We start from the raw sequence: 22,899 nt of genomic DNA, 5'->3' as shown, positions 1-22,899 counted from the left end.
GGGTGGAGAGAAGTGTTAAATAATGTATATTAGCCTATTTTTATTGTCTGTGTTAAGAAAAGATGAATGTCTTTAGCTTTTATTGCAATACACAAATCAAACTTATTTGTGATGTTTGCTTTTGACTTGCAGCCTGTGTTGGCTAGTGTTAATTTGGAATGATAGCTATTCTCGGAGATGAGATTTCTCAGGGAGAGCATACTTACAGGACTCAGACAGTGGAGAAGGTGTTTTTAAAATCAAATATTAATAAGGATATAAACAAATGATATTAATGTACTTAGTATAAAGTACTACCTGAGCACTTTTAGAACTTAAGATGTTAAAAAGAGGGTTCTTGGCTTTACTCCCAAGCAAATACAAGACATTTATTTATGATAAGAATGCCAAGTTATCCATATGAATTGTGTGAATTAATTTCAAGTTCTCTTGGTACAGACTTCTATGTAGGTCCATTTTTTGGTTTAGGGTAACACCGTTTTATTTATATTGGCAAAATCCTTTATACAAGATGTGATTGTTTATAAAGGGTGGCTTCTCATTTGTGTGGTCACCATAACCATTTTTTGGAACACCTATTACGTACAGTTGTTATTATAAAGAAATACGATGTTGCTTTTAAATCTCAGCAACTTAAAACAGTTAAAAGTGGAAACGAATGCAAGGGTCTTTAGGAATCTATCCCTGTATCCTCTGGCTTAAGCGTCTAATTAGTGACAAAGCTATATCAACCTCCTTTGAAAGAGGCTTACAAAATGTGAACATATTCTCTCGTAAACATCTAAAAAGCAGTATAATCAGGAAGGTATTAAAAGGCACTCACGTGTGTGGAGGTGTTGTGAGCATGCCTGTGCACGGTCATGCATGCACACACATTGTTCTTAAAGCTTTATTTCAAAAAAGTAAGAAAAATCCTAAGGATCGAATGAAAGTATAACAAACTTGAACATTGGAGGTAGCCATAATCAACCCTTGAGAGAGAAGGATGGAAATACAAGATTAAAATTGTTTCTGGCCTAGTTAGTATAGAGAATAAACCTAGAAACTGAATCTTGTTTTTTTTGTTTTGTTTTGTTTTTTTTTCCTGAGACAGAGCCTTGCTCTGTTGCCTACGCTGGAGTGCAGTGGCGCAATCTTGGCTCACTGCAACCTCTGCCTCCCAAGTTCAAGCAATTCTCCTGCCTTAGCATCCAAAGCAGCTGGAATTACAGGCATGCACCGCCACACCCAGCTAATTTTTGTAGCTTTAGTAGAGACTGGGTATTACCATGTTGGCCAGGCTGGTCTCGAACTCCTGACCTCAAATGATCCACCCGCCTTGGCTTCCCAAAGTGCTGGGATTACAGGCATGAGCCACTGCATCTGGCTGAGACTGAATCTTTTAAGTTTTGATTGTGGTTTATGTTGGAAGCAAAGTAGAAAGTTTTAGATGTTACTTTGTAATTGACAGGCAAGTTGGTTCGAAGATAAAAAAATTTCTTGATTGCCTTTCTGGGCCAATTTCTCCTAATGGATTGAGTCATAGAACTTAGAGGTCAACCAATACAGTCTTCCTGGTTTGTAGATTGGAAAATTGAGGGCCAGAGAAGAAATACAGGATTAGACGCTCAGATTTTTTCCTTTCTAGACCAGGGTACTTTTTACAGTATGCTATTTCTGTCTGTGTCCTATTGGTTTGAACCTAGCTATCCTGTTTATTTTCTCTACCTCTCACCTCCAAATTAAATGAACCAGGAGTAACGTCAGGTTTATATTTGTCATCCTGTATTTAAACTCAATTACCCTGAGGAGGTTTTCCCCATTTTTCCATGGTGCTACCCTGGTAGGTATACCCTATTTAACCAAGGACTTACAGATTTAGTACCATCTTGCTCTTCCTGCAAGGTGTTTTATGGTTCAAACGCTATGAGTTTGAAACTTTTGTTCTCAATATTTTGTCTATTCTCTGGTTTCTCGTGTCTGAATAAAACTGCATCTTAATGTAATTTGTACAGGTATTGCAGGCAATGGGATATCCAACAGGCTTTGATGCAGATATTGAATGTATGAGTTCCGATGAAAAATCAGATAATGAAAGTAAAAATGAAACAGTGTCTTCAAACTCAAGCAATAATACTGGAAATTCTACAACTGAAACCTCCAGTACCTTAGAGGTATACTTATTTTTTTCTCAGAAAAAAAGTAATATGTATGTGCATTGTAGGAAATTTGAGAGATGTAGAAAAGTATAAATAAAATCAAAAGCATATACAAACCTGTACATATATTACAGAGACAGACATAATTACTATTTTGGTTTATTTCCATCCAGTTTTTTAATGAATCTCTATAAAGGCAGTCATATTTTCATGCAGTTTTATATCTTGATTTTTTCACTTTAAAAATATCTGTAAACTGCACAACATTTGAGTATACTCTAATTGAACTAGTATTTCCTGATTGCTGGCTGTGGAAGCTGCTTCCAACATTTCATAACATACCAAGACTATCCGCGATAACTGATGGGCAGAAAACTACAAGATGTAATGGAGGAAACTGGGATTATTTGAAGTTTATGCTAAGCTGTGGGGTGCATTGGGTCATCATTTAGTTGGTCCAGCCCTGAAGGAAGGCATAGCCTGACATAGTATGTACCTCAGACCCTAATTAAGTCCTGACCTGTGAACTTATTGTCACCAATAGTAGAATGGGATGAAATCCAAGTACTGAGTATACACAATACATTGGGGAGTTCATGGAACCCATGTTTACTGCAGTCTATGTAAAGAACATTAGCTTTAAAGTCACAGCAAGAGCTTACATAAAAAAAAGTTTACTTTGTCATTTGTACAAATAAGTATTTATTAAGGACTTAATTAATAAACTAATTTTTTTCAGTCCATAAATCCTTTTTAATACCTGCTTAGTGCCAAGTGTTGCAGAAGTTGTTTGCAGAGCCTAGAGCTGCTCCCAGGCTAAAAGGGTAAAAAGACATGTTTATAACAAATGGCAATATAATGCGATAAGCACTGTGATGGCAAAAATGAATGTAATAATTTCAAATCTTGAAGGAGGAAGGGGTGGTGAGACTCTTAGACATACACTTACACAATCATGCAGAACAGCAAGGCTTCAGATGATGAGCTTTGCTGTGTGGGGAAGAGAAAGCATTCTGGACTGAAGGAAGAGGAGGAGTGATGACTTTGAGTTGTGAAAGTAAATGTTTAAGAAGTGCCAAGTGGGCCAGTGTGGACAGGACTGATGGGGCTGAAGCCTGAGAAAGCCACACTTGGCACTTTGTGGGATGCTATAGAGGACAGATGATGTCATGGCAGTCATTACAGGTGGCAGTCACAGGTCAAGATGTTGTTTTGCTGACAATGTTACATCTATTAAAAGAAAAAAGGGCTCGGCTGGGTGTGGTGGCTCACGCCTATAATCCCAACCCTTTGGGAGGCCGAGGCGGGCAGATCACGAGGTCAGGAGATTGAGACCATCCTGGCTAACATGGTGAAACCCCGTCTCTACTAAAAAAATATGAAAGTATTAGCCAGGCGTGGTGGCAGGTGCCTGTAGTCCCAGCTACTCGGGAGGCTGAGGCAGGAGAACGGCGTGAACCTGGGAGGCGGAGCTTGCAGTGAGTCGAGATAACGCCACTGCACTTCAGCCTGGGCGACAGAGCAAGACTGTGTCTCAAAAAAAAAAAAAAAAGAAAAGAAAAAAAGGGCTCATTAATTATGAGGTCCAGACCATTAAGTACAAAGGTAATTAAAAAGGAAGAGAGCAGTGTGGGCTGCACTAGTAGCAGCCACACTGACATAAAAAGTTTTGGTAGTGACTACATTTATATTTTGTTTCTGTATATTGTAGTAATGGTGGGAAGCAAGGAGAAAAGACAGCCCTTATTTATTTCCTCATTTAAAACAATAGTAATTTATTAAAATTCAGATTTTTTATGACTTGACTCATTTTTGTAGACATGATTTCAGGTTTGGAAAGCATAGAGTGATTACTATAGACCTAGTTTCAAAAATCACTCATTATCTTTTAAAGAGTGACTGGAAATTTGCCTTGAAATTCAAAAAATGCAGATTATAAAAACGCATCAGGAAGAGATGTTTATTGATGTTATTGATGTTTTTAAACTTGTCCTTAAAAATTGTCCTTTGATGGTTCACCTCTAAAGTGTTAACCACTTATCAGACCTGCACAGAATACTTTACTGATAGAATCTTGATTTTCATTAGGTTTATATATGTAATACTTAATACTTTGGGCCAGGCGTGGTGGTGCACACCTGTAATGCCAGCACTTTGGGAGGCTGAGGCAGGCAGCTCACCTGAGGTCAGGAGTTTGAGTGCACCCTGGCCAACGTGGTAAAACCCTGTCTCTACTAAAAATACAAAAATTAGCCGGATGTGGTAGCAGGTGCCTGTAATTCCAGCTACTTGGGAGGCTGAGGCATGAGAATTACCTGAACCTGGGAGATGGAGGTTACAGTGAGCCGAGATTGCACCACTGCACTCCAGCCTGGGCCACAGAGCGAGACTCCGTCTCAAAAATAAAAAATAAAAAAAAAATTAACACTTTTTGGCATGTATTTTGTGTGTTTAGCATTTCTTGTGTGGTGGAATTACAGACATGATCTCTGACCTCAAAAAGTGCCCTATCTTTTGGTTTCTCCTTTCTCAAAATTATAGTTGTCTTTTGTGGATTTGTTAGTTAGCTTTTGATGCTAGCCTCTGTTTTCATTTGCACCTTCATGCTCTTACATGAATTATTTCACTTCTATTCTTATCCTTCCTCAAATCAGTTATTTCCATAGCATTATCTGCTCTCTAACATGCGTTATTTTGCAGTGATGATATCTGTCCCTCCCACTACACTTTAGCTCCTTGAGGGTAGGGAGTGACTGCCTTGATTGTTATTTTAAAATTTCAGAATCCGTAGTCTATAGCCAACTGTCTTTACCTTAGGTCCCTTTAAATCTTTTTTTTTTTTTTTTTTGAGACGGAGTCTCGCTCTGTCGCCCAGGCTGGAGTGCAGTGGCCAGATCTCAGCTCACTGCAAGCTCCGCCTCCCAGGTTTACGCCATTCTCCTGCCTCAGCCTCCCGAGTAGCTGTGACTACAGGCGCCTGCCACCTCGCCCGGCTAGTTTTTTGTATTTTTTAGTAGAGATGGGGTTTCACAGTGTTAGTCAGGATGGTCTCGATCTCCTGACCTCGTGATCCGCTCGTCTCGGCCTCCCAAAGTGCTGGGATTACAGGCTTGAGCCACCGCGCCCGGCCGGTCCCCTTAAATCTTTAGAGTGACTGAGAGGTGTATAGGAACATTTCCCCTCTGACATCACAAATTGAGAATTATTTCTTCCTAACCCTAAAGAAGAAAAATGAACCCTCAGGCATCATGTGAATCCAAACTGTTCTCTTCTCGTTATTAGTAATTTAGAGTATTATTCTTAGATCATGAACACTACAGAGCAGAGCCTGGAGTGGCCCACAGTGGCATGGTTGCATTGGTCTTGAATACTACTTCGAAGGAAGGCTGGCCAGATGACTGCAATGTTTACTGCTTGTAGAGTTTTTACAGCTTTAATGATATTTTGCCATTTGTGTACAGAGGTGACTCATTCTAGCCCCTGAGTGCTTTAAAGTGAATTTTTGAGCCTCCTTCTTAGCATAATTGTATTAACAAGAAATGTAATATTCTAAAATCTTACTTGCTTGAACCTTCAGATTCCCTTTCTCTTATAGGTAAGAACTCAGGGCCCTATCCTCACAGCAAGTGGCAAAAACCCTGTAATGGAGCTCAATGAAAAAAGAAGAGGTCTCAAGTACGAACTCATCTCAGAGACTGGTGGAAGCCATGACAAGCGCTTTGTAATGGAGGTGTGTAGCCAGACACAACCCAGCCTTATCTTTCTTCTCAAAGACATAGGATATCCTGAACTTAATGTAAAGTTTTAGACTAAGTCAGTTCTTGTGGCACTGTTTGATTTTTGGTGTTTTCTGTGTCATAATCTATTTAAATTAAAAGCACATAGAGGAATTGCATGGGGGTAATTGCAAGGTGTTATTCTTGATTGTAGGTAGAAGTAGATGGACAGAAATTCAGAGGTGCAGGTCCAAATAAGAAAGTGGCAAAGGCGAGTGCAGCTTTAGCTGCCTTGGAGAAGCTGTTTTCTGGACCCAATGCAGCAAATAATAAGAAAAAGAAGATTATCCCTCAGGTATGAGTAAACATTAAACTTTTGCAGAACCTGTGAAAAATGTTATAGGAATTAAATTTTCTTTCCTGTCCACGTGCCATTTTAGCTTTTTCTGAAGTTGTTTCTTTTTCTTGGACTTGGCAACCTTTGCTTTGGGTTAGGTCATGAATAATATAAATCCGATTGGTGGTTACCTCTTCTATGGTCTTCCTAAACAAAATATATATATACATGTATATGTATATGTATATATGAGGCTATTAGCATTATTTGGAGGGTTGAAGTCATTCTTGATGAAGTCAAGTTTTGAGGTGATTTGGACCTTAATGAGTTATAAGCAGTTTAGTTTGGGGAAGCTGCCAGGAGCACCTGGGGCTTTGCTCTCATCAGCCTGCAGGCGCTTTTCCAGTTCCTTTGCAGTTTTGTCCTTTTGCATTGTTTACTTTGGGTTTCCGTGCAGACCACATAAAATTTGGTGCTGTATTGCTTCTGTTCGTTACTGACGTTGGAAATGTCAGCGCTACTGAATGTCCAGGATCTTAGCAAAGTATTTAGAAAAGATGGCCCCCTAATTACGTGCTTATGGATATGAGATTCTTCCATCCATTCATTTATGCATTCAGAAAACATTTTCTTTTCTTTTTTTTTTTTGAGATGGAGTCTTGCTCTGTCGCCCAGGCTGGAGTGCAGTGGCCGGATCTCAGCTCACTGCAAGCTCCGCCTCCCGGGTTTACGCCATTCTCCTGCCTCAGCCTCCCGAGTAGCTGGGACTACAGGCGCCCGCCACCTCGCCCGATTAGTTTTTTGTATTTTTTAGTAGAGACGGGGTTTCACCGTGTTAGCCCGGATGGTCTCGACCTCCTGACCTCGTGATCCGCCCGTCTCGGCCTCCCAAAGTGCTGGGATTACAGGCTTGAGCCACCGCGCCCGGCTTCAGAAAACATTTTCTAGTCATACACCATATGCCTGACAGTGAGGGAAAGAGTTGCGTAAGTAAATATAAGACACATTGTGCCTCATGGAGAGTCCTGGTATAATAACATCTGAATATATTATATGATAGAAATTAAAAATGCTTAAACTAATAAAAGGAAGCTTAGATTGTTTAATTCTACGTTAAACATTATATTTAGGTTCCGTTGTATATGCTAAGTCCATTGTAGGAGGGTAGAATTGATCTTATTTTACAGGTAAGGAAACAAGGCCCAAAGAAATTGAAATACTTGCCTGTGGTAACACAGTAATTGATGATAGGGGTTCCTTCTAAAACCAGGTGGTTCTTCCAATGGCCATGGACATTTTACTATTGTATCCATCTAAAATTTGTTTGGTATTCATTTAAATTTCTTGTATTTGCTATAATAAACACTGCCTATATTCTGAGATCCAAAAGGTAGAGAAAACTTAATTTTACTGAGATGAAAAAGTTTTTAAAGCCCTTAAGTTACACATGTCGAAAACAAGTAGATTTTTTTTTCTAAAATCTTCTGGTAAATATAGAACAAAGTATGTTCTAAATTAGTTGAAAGATGATTCTTGTTTTATGACCTTGTTTTATGGTGTTTTTTCCCACATTGCATCTTATATTTGGTCAGTTAATTTTAGTTTAAAAAGCCCATGTGCAAATATTTATTAGGTAGTTAAGTTTGTTTCTACTAGACATGAGCTAGATTAGTGTGGAATCACTCTGCTACTGCCAGATTGTTGCTTCCTGACTACTTTTGACTACGTCATATTAAAAAAAGAAAGATGTCTACTTGAAGTTCACTCATTTTTAGACATTTTCCATACTAGAAGCTATAAAACTCGTGTTCAATGTGCTTGCTGGCCAAGAAACAATCTGTTTTGGATATGTGGGTTGGTTTATTTCAGAGAAAAACAAAAACGGCAGTCCCTGTGCATGACACAGTTAACCTTGAAACTGTCTCCTGCCCATTCATACTAGAGGTAGAGGTTATCCTGGAAAGAATAAAGGATGGTACATTTTCAGAGTGAGATAAACATATGTGTATTCTGACTCTTTCAGCTCTTAGACATTGTTGACTTTATCATAGAGTACGCTTTGAGGCATTGCACCACTTTCTTGCACCTTGGTTTTAGTGGGGAATCTTGTTTCTAGCTTGAGTTTTTGTTGCATTTCTGTAAGTATAATATTCAATTTGAAACTACACACCTTTTGATTTTCTTAAAAGTTCAGTTTGGAAAAGGGGTTTTTCAACAGTCTTGTTTACTGCTACTCCTAGTATTATCTGTTGTACTTTTAGAATGTTTTTATATTTGTTCTCTCTTGTTCTTTCTACTCTAAGGAAAACAAAGTATCGTTATTCTCATAATTCTCGGTTATTCTTTCTGCTCTAAGGAAAACAAAGTGGGTATCATTATCCACGTTTTTAATCAGTGGGGAGATTTCCATAGATGATGGCATTTTAGAGCAAGAAGGGGCTTTCAAAGTGGTATTTATTTATTTAATAATGGGACCAGGCGCAGTGGCTCACACCTGTAATCCCAGCACTTTGAAAGGAAGCTGAGGTGGGCAGATCACTTGAGTTCAGGATTTCAAGACCAGCCTGGTCAACACGGAGAAACCCTGTTCTCTACTAAAAATACAAAAATTAACCAGGCGTGGTGGTGGGTGCCTGTAATTCCAGCTACCTGGGAGGCTGAGGCAGAAGAATCGCTTGAACCTGGGAGGCGGCGGTTGCAGTTGAGTAGAGATCACACCATTGCACTCCAGCCTGGATGATAGAGCGAGACTCTGTCTCACACACACACAAAAAAGATATTTAATAGTGGATACATGCATACACAAACAGCAGAGGAATCGGGCTCAAAGAAATCATATTACCTTCCCGAGGTCACAGTTACTTAGAGCAGGAACTGGCATCCTCATCTTTGGTCCTCCTGTCTTAGCTCTTTATGTTTTTCCCCCACTAGCCCCACTCAGATTTGCAGTTAATTCTATGTAGTTAGTTGCTGAGATATTTCTGCCTGTCGGCAGATAATTTAATGGATTTGGAACTTAGGTACCAAGTGTGTATGATTAGTAAGGCCTAAAATGACTTTGGTTATAAATTGATTACTAAAATTTGGTGTAGAAAATGAACTCTTTCTGGGTAACACTCAAGTGAAAAGAAGTTATTTGCATGTTCTCAACATCTCTGTAAGGTAGGTATCATTTTTGTTTTTCAGATGATAAATTGAAGGTTCAACATCACAGACAGCTCATGGTCTCACCCACGTGCTCACAGTTTCTCATAGTGGTTGTGCATTGAAGAGATGATAGAAGAAATGAGATGGTTCTTATTTCTTTCAGTAATGAAAATGTGTTATTTTAACAGGCAAAGGGTGTTGTGAATACAGCTGTGTCTGCAGCAGTCCAAGCTGTTCGGGGCAGAGGAAGAGGAACTCTAACAAGGGGAGCTTTTGTTGGGGCAACAGCTGCTCCTGGCTACATAGCTCCAGGTATAGTACCAACTGCAAGAGATTGGCCCCCTTTACTGGGCCAAAATTCAAAGAATAGCATCTCCTTCATTTTCTGAGCTTGTACAGGGTTTGTGGAAATATAAACACAGGCATGAATGTACACAGAAATTTAAAAGTAGAGAATTGACACAATGTCATAGGTGTTCTCTTGGAATCTGCTGAGTGAGGAGAGGCTATCTGGAGGGAGATGACAGATGAGCAATGTTGTATTTGGTTGTGGGACTGTATTTTGACAAGGAATTAAAGGATGTTCCATAGACTGAGAATGTGGATGTCTGAGTGGGGTGTATTCATTCATTGAGGACATAGATGACAGGTTGGGTATAACAGGAGAGAAAAACTACTAAGAGGTTACTTAATTAGGGTGAAGCCTGGCATTATTAGTGTTTGTTAAACTTGATGTTTGGGAACCATCAGAGACTAAAGAAGTACACAAAGGAAAAAAAAAAAAAAAAAGAAACATTTATCCAGAGCTTACTATATATACTAGATATTTCCATGTAAATAATTTTACTTATTAAATTGTTTTTAATTTAATTACTTAAATTGTTTTAAATCTTCGTCAGTGTTTCATCAGGCAGGAATTATTTTCCAAGGAAGGGAAGCTGGGATTTAGAGAGATAAGGCAACTAGCTCAGGGTGAAGCAACCACTAAATCGCAGAGCAAGGATTTGAATGTAGGTGTTTGCGTTTCCAAAGTTCATATTCTTTCCATTCCACCACATACCTTAAAGAAGATTTGGGAGAATGTCCTCTCTCTGCCTTCCCTTCTAATTCTTATGTCATTTTAATAATAGATTATCCAGCTGTCTTGTTAAAATCAAGTTCTTCATAATATCGAAAGTATAGTACTTTTAACTGGACAAGTAAACCACTTGTAGATATTGATCAAGATGAAATTATGAAGATTGGCTCTTATCCAGTCATTGTTTTTTAGGTAACATCCCTAAGGGTTCACTTTGTGCTTTCCTCTAAGAAAGAATAAGACTAGGCCATTTGGGAAATTTTATGATGTGGCTTTGGAGTGATTCTTCTAGAAGCTGATCCTAGTAGGTGAACTGCTCAAGGAGTGTGCCTGCTTTGGCACACAGCAGACATGGATTTTGTTCTCATGCAGCTTATAGTCTGAAGGGTGAGACATAGATTAATCAAGTAATAACAACGAGAAACTGAAATGAGTACAATGAAAAAGAAGGACATGCTGCTATTACAGCATGTAACAGAAGGAACCTGGTCTATTTTAGTGGGTCCCTGGAGGCTTCCCAGAAGAAGGGACACATTTGAATTGAGCTTTGGAGAATGAATAGGAGTTAACTCAAAGAAGACTGGGATGGGAGAGTGTTGCACACAGAAGGAACGGCATGTGCAGAGACCCTGTGTTGCTGTTGTTGGGGAATTTGGCTCAGTTGAAGAAGCAGAAGTCCAAAATGTGTGGAATGTGGAGAACACTGGGCGGCAGAAGTGGAGAGACTGGGGAATTATGTGAATTGAAGCTGGACGACTCAGTCCCAAACCTGGAGGCCGTTATTTGGATTTTGGTCTTAGAACCCAAAGCACAGTGTTAAGTCTTGATGGGTTCGGTTCTAAGGAGAACAGTAACAAGATCAGACTTTATTTGTGAAGGTTAGTCTTTCTATAGTGTGAAGAACAGGTTGTAGGGGTAGGTGTGAGCATTGCCAAGATCAGTTAGAAGGCATATAGTTTACAGTAATGTATTGTACATTTCAAACTGGCTAGAAGAGAAGAATTCAAATGGTTCTAGCATAAAGAAAGGACAAATATTTGAGATGATGGGTATCCTAAGTTCACTGATTTGATCTGTATAAATTACATGGGTATGTTAAATTATCACATGAACTCTGGAACTATGTACATCTATTATGCCTCAGTTAAAAAAAGGCTACTGAAGACTACTAACCCAGGCAAGAGACATTGATAGTATTGCTACTGGAGGCAGGGAAGAAGATAGGGGGAGACAAGAAGAGAACAGATGGGAGGAATATAAAGGAGGCAAAATTGATGTATTGAATATATAGAAAGAAGAGTGATATTTCAAGGATATCTCAACTCCTAGGACTTTTAGCTGGAGCACTGGGGGGAAAAAGGAAAAGATTATGAATTTCTTATGGTGTGATATAGTTTATGTGTCTAAAATTAAGACAGTCTTCTGTGTGTCTCACTCTTTCTACTGATATTTAATAATTTTAGCCTTATTCAATGTATTATTGAAAGGGCAAGGCTTTCATTCACAATAATGGGCAAGTTATAGAGATGAACCATCTTTGATGATGTGTTCTATTGGGGCTTAATCTGGTCGTGTCTCTTGTTGCTGCGGACCATTTACCGTCTGCTAGAATGGTAAATGGCTGTGGTCCAGTGGCAGTAATCATGAAAGGAACTGTTCATGGCCGCTGGTTGCCAGGCTTTACTCTATAGTAACTCCTCTCTTGTGTCATTGCATTGACCTCCCTGAAAGGCCTGTCTCCCAAAGCTTTTAAAAATGAAGTTATTTTATGGCCTAGAGAAGATTCAGATTAGGTGCCTTTAGATTATGAATAGGTTATATGCCATTTGCAGAGTATATTCTGTGCAGCAGGGACTTCTGTCAGTATATTTACATGTATTATTTAATTAAATTCCCCTGGCAACTCAGTTACTATACATAGAACACTGAAGCTCAGAGAGGTTAAATAACAGGTGCCATTCACAGACGCCTTTGCTAGTAAAAGGTGAAGTCAGAATCAGGACTCCAATGGCCTGATTAATGACCTAGTTAGTATTTACGGTCTCATTTCTTCTTAAGGAGGTTTTGGTATAATCCTTAGAACTGCAGCCTTAGCCAAACAGCTTCTGCTTTCTGGAATAAATTTGATAGCCACCCTTTTTTAAGCATTAATTTCTTTTTTGGCCTCTGATCTGTCTCCTCTTCCTACTGCTTATTTCAGCTACATATGTCCTCTTGAGTATGATTTAGTGAGCGCTCAGCCTGAGTTAAATGACTTATAACTGTAGACTAAAAATTTTTCATCCCTCAGAACTGTTTCAGTTGGTCCCTAAAAGCAGTTTACTTCTTCAGCATACATTCAAATGCACTGTCTCAAACAGGAGATTTAGAACTGGGCATTCAGAGAAGACCTAGCCTCTGTCCCAGTGACTGCCTGGGGTAGGACCAGATAATTGAATAAACACAATGCGGTATGATGCAAGTGTAACATGGGTTGGGCAAAAGAGAACAGCAAGCCTGGGAGACTTCGTAGAGGAGGTGATAATTGATCCTGGTCTCAAGGGTGAGTTGCAGTTGGTCATCCAGAGAAGGAGAGAATGAAATCATTCTGAATAGCAGAAATGGTTACAAAAAAAAGGAGTTGTAATGTGAAAAAGCGCCATTTGTTTTGGGTACTGTGTGAAAGTGCCATGGTGATTTTGTGCCCTTGTTCTACTTTATAAATTTTTTTCATTAATAAATGAATAATAAGTTGTTATTATTGTTATTATTGAGACATGATCTCTCTCTCTGTTGCCCAGCCTGGAGTGCAGTGGTGTGATCATGGCTCACTGCAGCCTCGACCTCCTGGGCTCAAATGATCCTCTCACCTCAGCCTCCTGAGTAGCCAGGACTACGGCATGCACCACCATGCCCAGCTAATTTTTTGTTTTTCTGTAGAGATGGGGTCTCACTATATTGCCCAGGCTGGTCTCTAACTCCTGGGCTCAAGCAGTCCTCCTGCCGTAGCCTCCAAAATTGCTGGGATTACAGGCATGAACCACCACACCTGGCTCCAAGTGATTTTTATTTATATATTACCTATATCTAAGCTCTTTCACTGAAAGAGTAAAGATTGCAGCTTCTGTTAATATAGATAATATTTCTAATCCCTACGAATAAGGTATAAAAACTTCTTTGTACTAGCTTTTACTTAATAATGTGGGCCTTTTTCATAGGTACCAGAGGCTGATGTCAAAGTCACCAGCATTTACAGAGAGACCCTGTACTTGGGCCAGAAATGGAAATATCAGCAAGTCATAGACCTTGCCCTTGGGCTCACGCCTGACTCATATGCCCGTTTTAATGACCATTGAGACCTCAGCCTGCTCTCTCACTACTTTCTGAAGAGGCTTGGAAAGTTCTGTTTGCCAACTTTGAGAAATTGGTAGTTTGAGTGCTTTTAAGTATTCTTTTGTTCAACAAAGTATATTTAGTGAGTGGCTACTATATGTATCATACATTCTGCTAGGTTCAGATGATGCAACGATGGATAAGGTTGGCCAGGTCTCTGCTACTCTAGTGGGGAACACAGACAAGGAACTGATAGTTAAAATAGAGTGTGGGGTCAGGGAGTGCAGTGAGAAAGAGATGTAGGAGAGTCTGGCATATCTAGGAGAGCCTTGTAGGCCATGGTGAGGAGTTCCCACATCTTAAGCAGGCACACAGAGAGTGGCCAGACTGGGACCATTCTGGCAAGTGGTTCTCATTCATCGAACATCTTTAAGAAGTCCTTCGGGCCTAGGGTGCTGAGCAGGTGGTGCTTGTGAATTGGGCCAGTGATGATTGCCCTGGGTCTTGGACTGATCTGCCTCCTTCTTCTTTGCACTAGGCTATGGAACACCATATGGTTACAGCACAGCTGCCCCTGCCTATGGTATGTACACCGTCTTACTGATATCTCCTCTTAGCGACTGTCACAGCAATCCAAAGCGCAGTTTCTATGTAGGGTTTTTGTAAATTAATTGGAGGATCTCAGATTTATTCATTCTAGTGACCCAACTTAAATTCTGTTTGAAAATGCCACAACCTTGTGGTTCTTGGTTTGGTTGGAGTTGCTCTTCTCTCTGCTTTGCCTGATTGAAGGACTGCTTGTTCTAATTGCCTGTTTCTGACCATATTGAAATTAAATATTTTAAGTAGTTCTTCTTACAGCCAACTGATACTCCATTCAAAGGCTACTGAAGGGCCATACCCAGTTGCTAGCTTGGCTGCCTACCAGTTATAAAGCCACACTTAAGTTTCTGGTTTGGAACCGTGTGAATTGTGGGTAACTTAAGTCAAGAATAGGAACTGCTTACTTCAAATTTGTAGTCTTCATTCTTTTCCATAACTTTGCTTTGGGGTTGAAGTAAATGGGTATCATTGGCCCTAGAGAGGAAGTGATAGTGGGTTTCACCAGCAGTCTTAAGTGCTCACTGCAGGAAGTCTGTAGTACATGCTAGAGTATCATAGGTGTTTCTCTCCTCCCCTCTAAAATAAAAAAATAAAAGCAAATGCATAAATGAACCCCCGTGGCCCTTTGGATAACTTTTGAATGAGGTTTATGTGGCAATGGAGGCAATAGGTTTGGAGTCAGTGATATGCTCTTAGACATTTTCTTCTACTCAGGTGCTACATGTTATAGAATCAGCCATCTGCAGGGTGTTGTCATTGAGAGAGGAGAGCATGAGAGAGTGTATGTGCAAGAGTGTGTGTGTCAGCATGCCCCAGGCTGGGTGTGCATGCACACAGAAGGGAAAGGCTCTTCCCATATTGCGCCAGTCTCGGCGTTAGTCCACTACATGAGCCTCAGACTTTCGCATTGTGCTTTTTCTCTTCATGCATCTGCTTTGCCATTTTTGTTTGGATGCAAATTGTGTTCCTAAAACACTGCTGAACTGAAGCTTCATCTGATTTTGTAACTGGATATAAGTAGAAAGTGAATAGTTTGACCAGTTTGACCATTAAAATAGTTTATATCCTAGAAAGATGTGAAGCTACGAGGGTCAAACATTCGGAGCAAATTTTCTTTTAGGCAAAGTGCAGAGCCTGGAGCTACATCCTTTAAATCTTCTGGCACACTCAGGTGTGGTCAAGGCTTCCCCGTATTTTGAACTGAGCCATATTGGGTAACTAGGAATTGGAGACTAATGCAATAATAAGCTTACCCAGATTTCCTTCTAAACTCAAACTCTCTAGTTCCTTTGGGTTTGGCCATTTGCTTTTAACTATTCAGCTGGCTTCTGGGTCTCCTGACCACCTCATCCTCTCTGTGATTTAGGTCTGGTCCGTTTATCCAAATACGTTTTGGCTCACTAGACTCACTGTACTATGTCTTGTATAAGTGCCAGCGCATCTGCTGCTTGAGGCATGTATTTAAATCTGTCTTTCTTTTAGACATACAGTAAGTTTCAGATTCTTCAGTAAAGGTTTGCTAGAGCTTGATTTTTTCTTTGAAAATACTTTTGTATCTAGATTCTAAGTTACATTCCTGTTTTTCCTCGGTCTTTTTTTCTCTCTTGTTCCTCCCTTTCCTCCTTTAACATTACACTTTCACCTTGTGGCCTCTGAGCCCCCACATCAGAAGCTCCTCTTTCCCATGTGCCATATAACTGACTTCCAAAGCTGGTGAAATTTGATGCCCCCATTTTTCACATAAAAGATTTGGTTTTTAAATGTTACTGTGATGCAAACCTACTAAAACGATGCTTTATTTGGCTGTGAGGTAAATATGTCTTTGGCCTTTGTGAAGCTGTTGCATGTGGGGTGGTCTCCCTCTGGTCATCTGGTGCTCTTGAACACCTGCTGTTGCTGCTTTGTGATTTCTCCGTAGGTTAAACAGTAGAATAGGGATAGGAGCAGATTTCAAATCATGCTTGAGTATGCAGAAGTTTGTGAGGCCACAAGAACGTATTAATTACAAATTCAGAAAGCAATTAATCTTTCCAGATTTGCCATGCTAATATTGGCCATAGCCATTAAGAAGTTAAATAAATGCCTGGCCATGGCTCCAGCTGGAGCTGAGGTCTGCATGGAAAGCTATGCTTTGAACCTTGACAACCCATTTCTCCTGGAATATGTGATAATGCCATATTGAGAACCAATATGGATTTCTACAGTCAATTTGGAACATCATTCAATAGCATTGCTTTTGATTTTTCAGAATTCATGGCAGCTCACTCAATGAAATTGCTTCCTAGATGTAGCCATCCTGATTTTGAGAGTGGAAAATATTATTTATCAAAATATTAAGAGCAATTTCAAAATAGATCTGTGAGCGATTTGTGGGCCTCTTGCAAAATGGTATACATGTTGGCTGACTGATCTGGAAAAGGTTAATGATAATTACTGTCAGATATTTTTTTACCTGAAATTTTTATTGGAGTATTACAACTTATTTGGAGTCCTCTCCGTTTCTTTTCTCTGTAGGTTTACCCAAGAGAATGGTTCTGTTACCCGTTATGAAATTTCCAACATATCCTGTTCCCCACTACTCATTCTTTTAGCAAATGACAGAAGCTAATTCTTATTGAACAACAATACAGTACAATACAGAATGTTAGAGAAAAAGCCTTTTTATCCTGCTTTCTTTGAACACATACTTGATCAAAATTATTTGTAAAGAACATCTTTCCTACTTTTTGATTTTAACAATGCAAATTTAGTTCTCTAAAACTTGAAAAAAAAAAAAAAAAAACCAGTTCTGTGAAAACGGTACCTCATTTCTGGAAAATAACTTATACCAGCCCTTCTGTTCTAGGGAAATAAAAGTCTAGCAGTTCAAAGTTTAAGTTTTAAGAGACGTATCAGATTATGTAAAATTAATTTGTGAAGGATGTATAGAGTCTCAAACACTGATCACAAATAAACTGCTTTGTTGTAACACAGAGTACTGCCTGGTTCCTGATGCAGTCACTGATTCTTAGTTGATTGATATGTATTTGCCCCAGGGCACTTTAATTTGGGCTGTAGTTATTTTTTTTAATACAATAGAGACTTTTCATTTAAACTTTAACTTTGTAAATATTGAAGTGTGTAATAAAGCCAATAAAATATGGGTTTGAATATTGTTTTAGCTTATTATTTTTGATATGTTTTGGTATCAAATTACAAGGAATTGAAAACTAATAACTTAGCCCTAGAAGCCCATTCACTTGTAAGCAAACTGCTAAAACAAAGCAAAGGTGATTGTTAGTTTGAGCCAGTCTACTTACTTTGTAAGCCCTTTGTCCTCCTGTTGTACAAGGGCATCCCCATGATAAAGGTTCCATTCTGTTATTCGAGCATCGCTTATTAAAATGATGGCACTACCCAGAGATGGGGAAGGAGAATGTGATTATCCTAGTTTATGAATTTCCAAGTTTTTAAAAATAATAAATTAATCAATCAATCACCCTCTCTTGTTCTTGTGGCCTTCTTCACTCTGTAAGATATTGTGTTCACTCCCTGGCTTTTTTCATGCAGATAGAAGATTAGCGATTTTGCTGGGATTCCTTGAAGGGTCTCCTTTCCTCTTCAATTACATCAGAATCTAAAGCAGCAACAGGGTCCCCATAAAAACTTGCTCTTCAATTGTCCCAGTTCTTGTTGAGTGCTGCTGTGAAAAGTGACAGGTTTCAGCCATGGGTCAGCATTTCTTTTTAAGACACCTGATGATGCTGGTGGAAATGGATCAGTGAGTAACATTGTGCTGTTCTGTAAAGGGTGCAGACATAAGTCCTCCACTTGCATTCTCACCTTGTTTGGAAAGCCAATGATGTTACTAGAAGGTAAATGGTTTCATTAAGGTACTCACCCCCATGAAGGAACAGCAGTGTGGTCCCCTGTCAATATTTATAAGGCACCATGTCTTAAAAATGTCTGTTTTTAGTATGAATTAGCTTTCGTTTTCCCTGTTAAATTCTGCTTTTGGGAACTTGACAGGGCCCATCCATGAGAATGGGCTTCACAAAACATGGCAAATTCATGTACCAAATTTCTCTGGGGCCACTAAATAAAGGTGAAACGGGCAATGTACAACAAATGTTAGTGTCACTGCTCAGATATATATTACACAATGATTAGTTTGTTTCTTCTCCTTGGTCTTTTGTCTTTATTGGTGGTGGGTGATACTTTAATAAAACCTCATCACTTGCTGGAAATAGCTGTAACTTATCATTCTCATCTTGTGCATTAGTGGCTAGACATAAACAAGAGGGCCCATTTCAGCTGGGAGTTTTCATGTTTCATTGATGCATTTTGCTGACCTATGGATGAAACAGAGCCATCACTGAGAAGAAAAAGCATGGCTGATAGTGTCCAGTTTTTATTAATTAAATCTTTACAGTAGTCCTCATTGTCTTTGGAATACTATTAATTGGCAGCTGCAGCTGTATTGTTATTTGAAATTGGTCATCAAATTTGGATTCCACGTTGGAATCTCTCTAGAGATTTCTCGTTAGAAAATTCTTTTGAAGTAGCTGACTCTGCTTCATAACTCACGCCCTCTGTAATGGTGAAAAGGGAGCTGTGCTGTTTTCCAACATGATGGCAGTCATTTCAAATGGTTTCTACCAAGTCTTTTTTTTTTCTTTTTTTAATTTTGTTGTTTGTTGGAAGTTACTAACCATGTTGTAAACCTGCCCAGTTGCTGCAAACTTTTACATTTCTCTGCTTTACTTAAAATAATCGAGCTGTCAGTCCTTTGTTAGAAGTGGTAACCATGCAAGTTCAACTGTTTAAATTCTGTAATGAATTAAGCGTCCCCCCTCCCCACCTGTTGCCCTTCCCACCCTTCCATTTTGTAATGAAAATTCCACTTACAGCTGAAAGAGCAGAGAAATATAAATGAAGCTCTTGGCTTCACCAAATTGCCTGAAATTAACATAAAGTTTTGCTTCTCTGCTCTTTTCTCCACTGTAGGTGGTTTTTTCATTGACAGCCCCTATTGCCAGCCTCTGAGCGTCGCACCATTTATTATTCACTTGGGCCCTCAAGATTTCTTCTCTGACTTCTAGAACCATCAGGTTGTCTGGCTTGAAATGGCAATTTCTGTGTCTTGGTCTTAAGAGCAATGTGACACCCTGAGGCTATCCAGCTTTCAGACACCACTCTGACACCTTCTTTTTGAAAGCAATGACTGATCATTTTAAAGAAGAGCAATACTCTGTTCAAAGCCACGGTGTCTGTTTTAAAACTTTTCCTTTGGAAACCTAGCAATATCTGTACTTAACCCCTTTTTGGCATAGTTTCTTGTCAGGGAGTTTATAGATGAGTGTAGAGCTTAAAATTCACGTGTGAGCTGTGCTATGTTTTCACAGTTTTTACACTTTTTAGCATATAAATAGTTACATTCCTGTTAGTGTTGTTATAATTTCTCAGAAACGGGGGTCCTCCTTGAAGCCATATCCTCTGCATGGGGACTGGTCCCATGACTAGCCAGGGATGTGGCTTGCAGCTTGTGTTTCCTCAGGCTGCAGGAGTACCCCATCTCTTGTGCAAGGTAATTGGTCCAGTAGATTTCCAACATACCTCATGCTGACTAGATGAAGTGCATGGGTGGGGAAGTAAGGAGTTGAGTTTACATAGTTCTGAAGTCGTTTGTAGTCTCTCTCAAATTGTTAGCCTGGGGAACCAACCACTGAGAGATTTTGCTGGTATTCGCCTTTTCTTTTCTTTTTTTTTTTTTTTTAATTTTGGGTGAATGTTTGAAAATCATGAATCAGCCACCGTTATTAATTGAAGAGCTAGGAATACCTCGTTAATGTATTTTTAAAACTGGTGTTGGACCCTCTGTGTATTTCAGGTTAATACTTTTAAGCAGTTTTCAGCACGTTTATCTCACTTTATTCTCGTTCTCCTCGGACCTTCGTAGCCATATCACTTGTATAAAATAGGCTGAGATATAGTGACTGTAAGCTGTGATCTCAGTATACAAAGGTAAGCTCTTTTATTTTCTGATTAAAGAGAAAAATAATTAACACAACATGCATATATGACAATCATATATGATGTATTTGATCTCTTAGGTCATATGTCATCACATTACCTTTAAAAATTGTATGGTCTAAATGTAAAATAGTTATTTTTCAACATTTGTTTTAATACCCTTGTAACTGCTTTTTATTCAAGACAGACATTTCACTTACACTAAGTGTGTGTGTGTGTAAAAACTTAGGATATAACATGTATGTAAATTACACACACATACCTGTTTAAATGTAAGAATTCAGTGATAGGAACAGTTCATCTAAGAAGATTTTAATGATAGGGCACTCTTTTGGCCAAAGCAGTGGAATTTCCTGAGCAGCAAGGTTGGTACCAGTGCTGGTGGGATCTGTGTGTGTAAGCTGTTACACAAGCTGAGGATCAAAGTGCCAATTTCTCAAGGGGAGAAACTTCTCCGAGAAATGAAAGTCTCTGATCTGTGTTGTACGCCCTAATACAACAACAGCAAGAAGCCATAAAAAAAAAGCAATAGAAAATGAAAAACAAAAACCAAAATATGATGGTAACTATGGAAAAGTGTATAATTGACTGAGCTAAGTTAATTATTTGCAGAACCAACTTCAGCAAGACTCGGGGTGGTGAATATCGAGTCTGCGGAGACTGAATAGACTTAAAGCAATCCATCTGTCTTTTCCAAGTTAGGTAGCTAGATTATTTATTTCCCATCTTACTCAACCATCATGGAGTTCATGTAACGATGTGAGGATTAGGCAGATATTTTAATAAAGATTTGCTTCATTTAGGTGTGTCCCATAAATGCATTTAATTGTGTTAGATGTTCTGTGCTAAGGCTGTATTTGATATATGTAGATTAAAATGAATTTCATGTTTCATATTTGTTTCTAAGTAGCAGTTTCTTTTGATTACTCACTTTAAAGTTGCTGGAACAACTCTTGTTTTTTCCACGCAGAATCTGTATGTACATTTAATGTGGCTTTGGCATCTATAAAAGGTTGTATGAGGTATAGCTAACTAGTACTGAGTGCGATCCAGTCGTGCTGAAACAGCCCATTGCCTATTAGGTGGCAGGTCCTCTTCTGGGTACAAGTGAACAGAGGCTGTGACCAGTGGAAGCATTTTAATTCTGACAGTCTCCTTGTTGTTGGAATTGGGCCTATTACAAATATCTTGCTTTGGGAACCAGATACCTTGTTAACTGTGGCAAAAAAGAATATTAGCCCAGTCATTAGTTTAATTGTAAACTATTTAATAATGTAGGCCCTCTGACATCAGTAAAATAGGTGTCACTTGGAAATTCACTCGTTTAAAATATTTCCCTGGCAGTTTTGAGAGCCTGAAACCTGCTCTGGTTTACGTTCATGGACCTCGGTCCAATAAGTGAATGTAATGAAATGAATAACAAATACTCCAGTCCTTTCCAGGTAGTTTTTATAGTAGAGCAAAGGACAAAGTGGTTAATTTAAACACTGAGCACATTTTTTTAATGACAAATGAGAAAGTTTCACCCTTATAATCAATCATTCACCATAATTTCCCTGTTTCCTAGATGTCATTAATAACTGGAGGAAAATCTTCAGTAGTGAGTTAGGGGAAAGAACTAAGGAGATCCCCCCTGCCTTCCCCGCCCCCACCCCAGGAATTAGATTTCAAGCAATCCAGAGCCCTATACACCAGGGTCATTAAGAGCAGTTAAAGCTGAAAACAACGTGCTCTGTACATGGTCTTCCCCTAATTCCCATTCATCTTATGCCAGTGCCTCCTGAGAGAGGGTGGGGCTAGCTCCGAATCTCTGAATGAGAAAGGTTCTGTGTATTGAAACTCATACTCTGTACAGTCTGACGCCATGCTGTCCAGTGAACACAGATTCCTCAGTGTTATTAGGAGTCCTGGAGAGGAGACGGGTGGTAAATAGATAACAACAGCAGAGCCAAGAAACTACTGCTGAGGTAGGTTTCAATATTGATGTGTTTCGCTCTAGCCCTTATTTACAGAGCACAGAGCTGGTACTTATATAAGAATGAGTCCCTTCCTTCCTTAATAGCCTCTTCCCGAAAGACTGTTTTCAGTCAATAATTCCAGTTGAGTTGGTTGTAAGAATAGATATCCTTTCCCACATTATCATTTTAGGTAGGAACTAACAGATCCCATTGATGCTTTGAAGCAGCAATCTTCGGAGGTTTTTAAAAATAGTACCATCATGCAAATTAGGTTATGTAAGCTTTACAGCACAGCTAGAAATAGAGACTAGAAACCATGTGGGAATCTGGGCCAAAGAATTTCTCTCCTTCCAGAACATTCCCATGGGGCTCAGGAATTAGATGAGTTAATACACATACTATGTTTTGAACAGTACCTGGTGCATAGTACGTACTCAATAATATGTTGAGTGTTGTTACCATGGTTGGCCGAGGTGAGGATGAATGTGGGGGGCGAGGCTGTGCCAATAGGTGTTGGAGGGGCGGGCGCATGGCCTGCTCAGGGCGGAGCTGTGTCGGTTCACGGGTGCTGATAGGCTTCACTGCCAGGCTTTGGGAG

At 39.4% G+C, this 22,899-nt stretch overlaps 1 protein-coding gene across 2 annotated transcripts in view; it reads left to right on the top strand.

Annotated features, from left to right (window-relative positions):
• The window catches only part of STRBP (spermatid perinuclear RNA binding protein), a 165,512-nt gene that overhangs the window by 132,582 nt on the left and 10,031 nt on the right, over positions 1-22,899 (top strand). Inside the window, exons 13-18 of one of the 2 annotated variants that reach the window (XM_033190512.1) lie at positions 1,995-2,153; positions 5,734-5,868; positions 6,069-6,209; positions 9,527-9,650; positions 14,267-14,311; positions 16,846-20,886. In XM_033190512.1, the coding sequence (XP_033046403.1) occupies positions 1,995-2,153; positions 5,734-5,868; positions 6,069-6,209; positions 9,527-9,650; positions 14,267-14,311; positions 16,846-16,922 (681 nt within the window). In that variant the 3' untranslated portion in view covers positions 16,923-20,886. Of the gene's footprint in view, positions 1-1,994; positions 2,154-5,733; positions 5,869-6,068; positions 6,210-9,526; positions 9,651-14,266; positions 14,312-16,845; positions 20,887-22,899 lie in introns of those variants that run through there. The other variant, XM_033190522.1, reaches the window with a different exon arrangement.

Source organism: Trachypithecus francoisi, unplaced genomic scaffold (genome assembly GCF_009764315.1).
Source record: "Trachypithecus francoisi isolate TF-2019V2 unplaced genomic scaffold, Tfra_2.0 Contig01585, whole genome shotgun sequence".
NCBI lineage: Eukaryota > Metazoa > Chordata > Mammalia > Primates > Cercopithecidae > Trachypithecus > Trachypithecus francoisi.
This window is presented reverse-complemented; position numbering and strand designations above follow the sequence as displayed.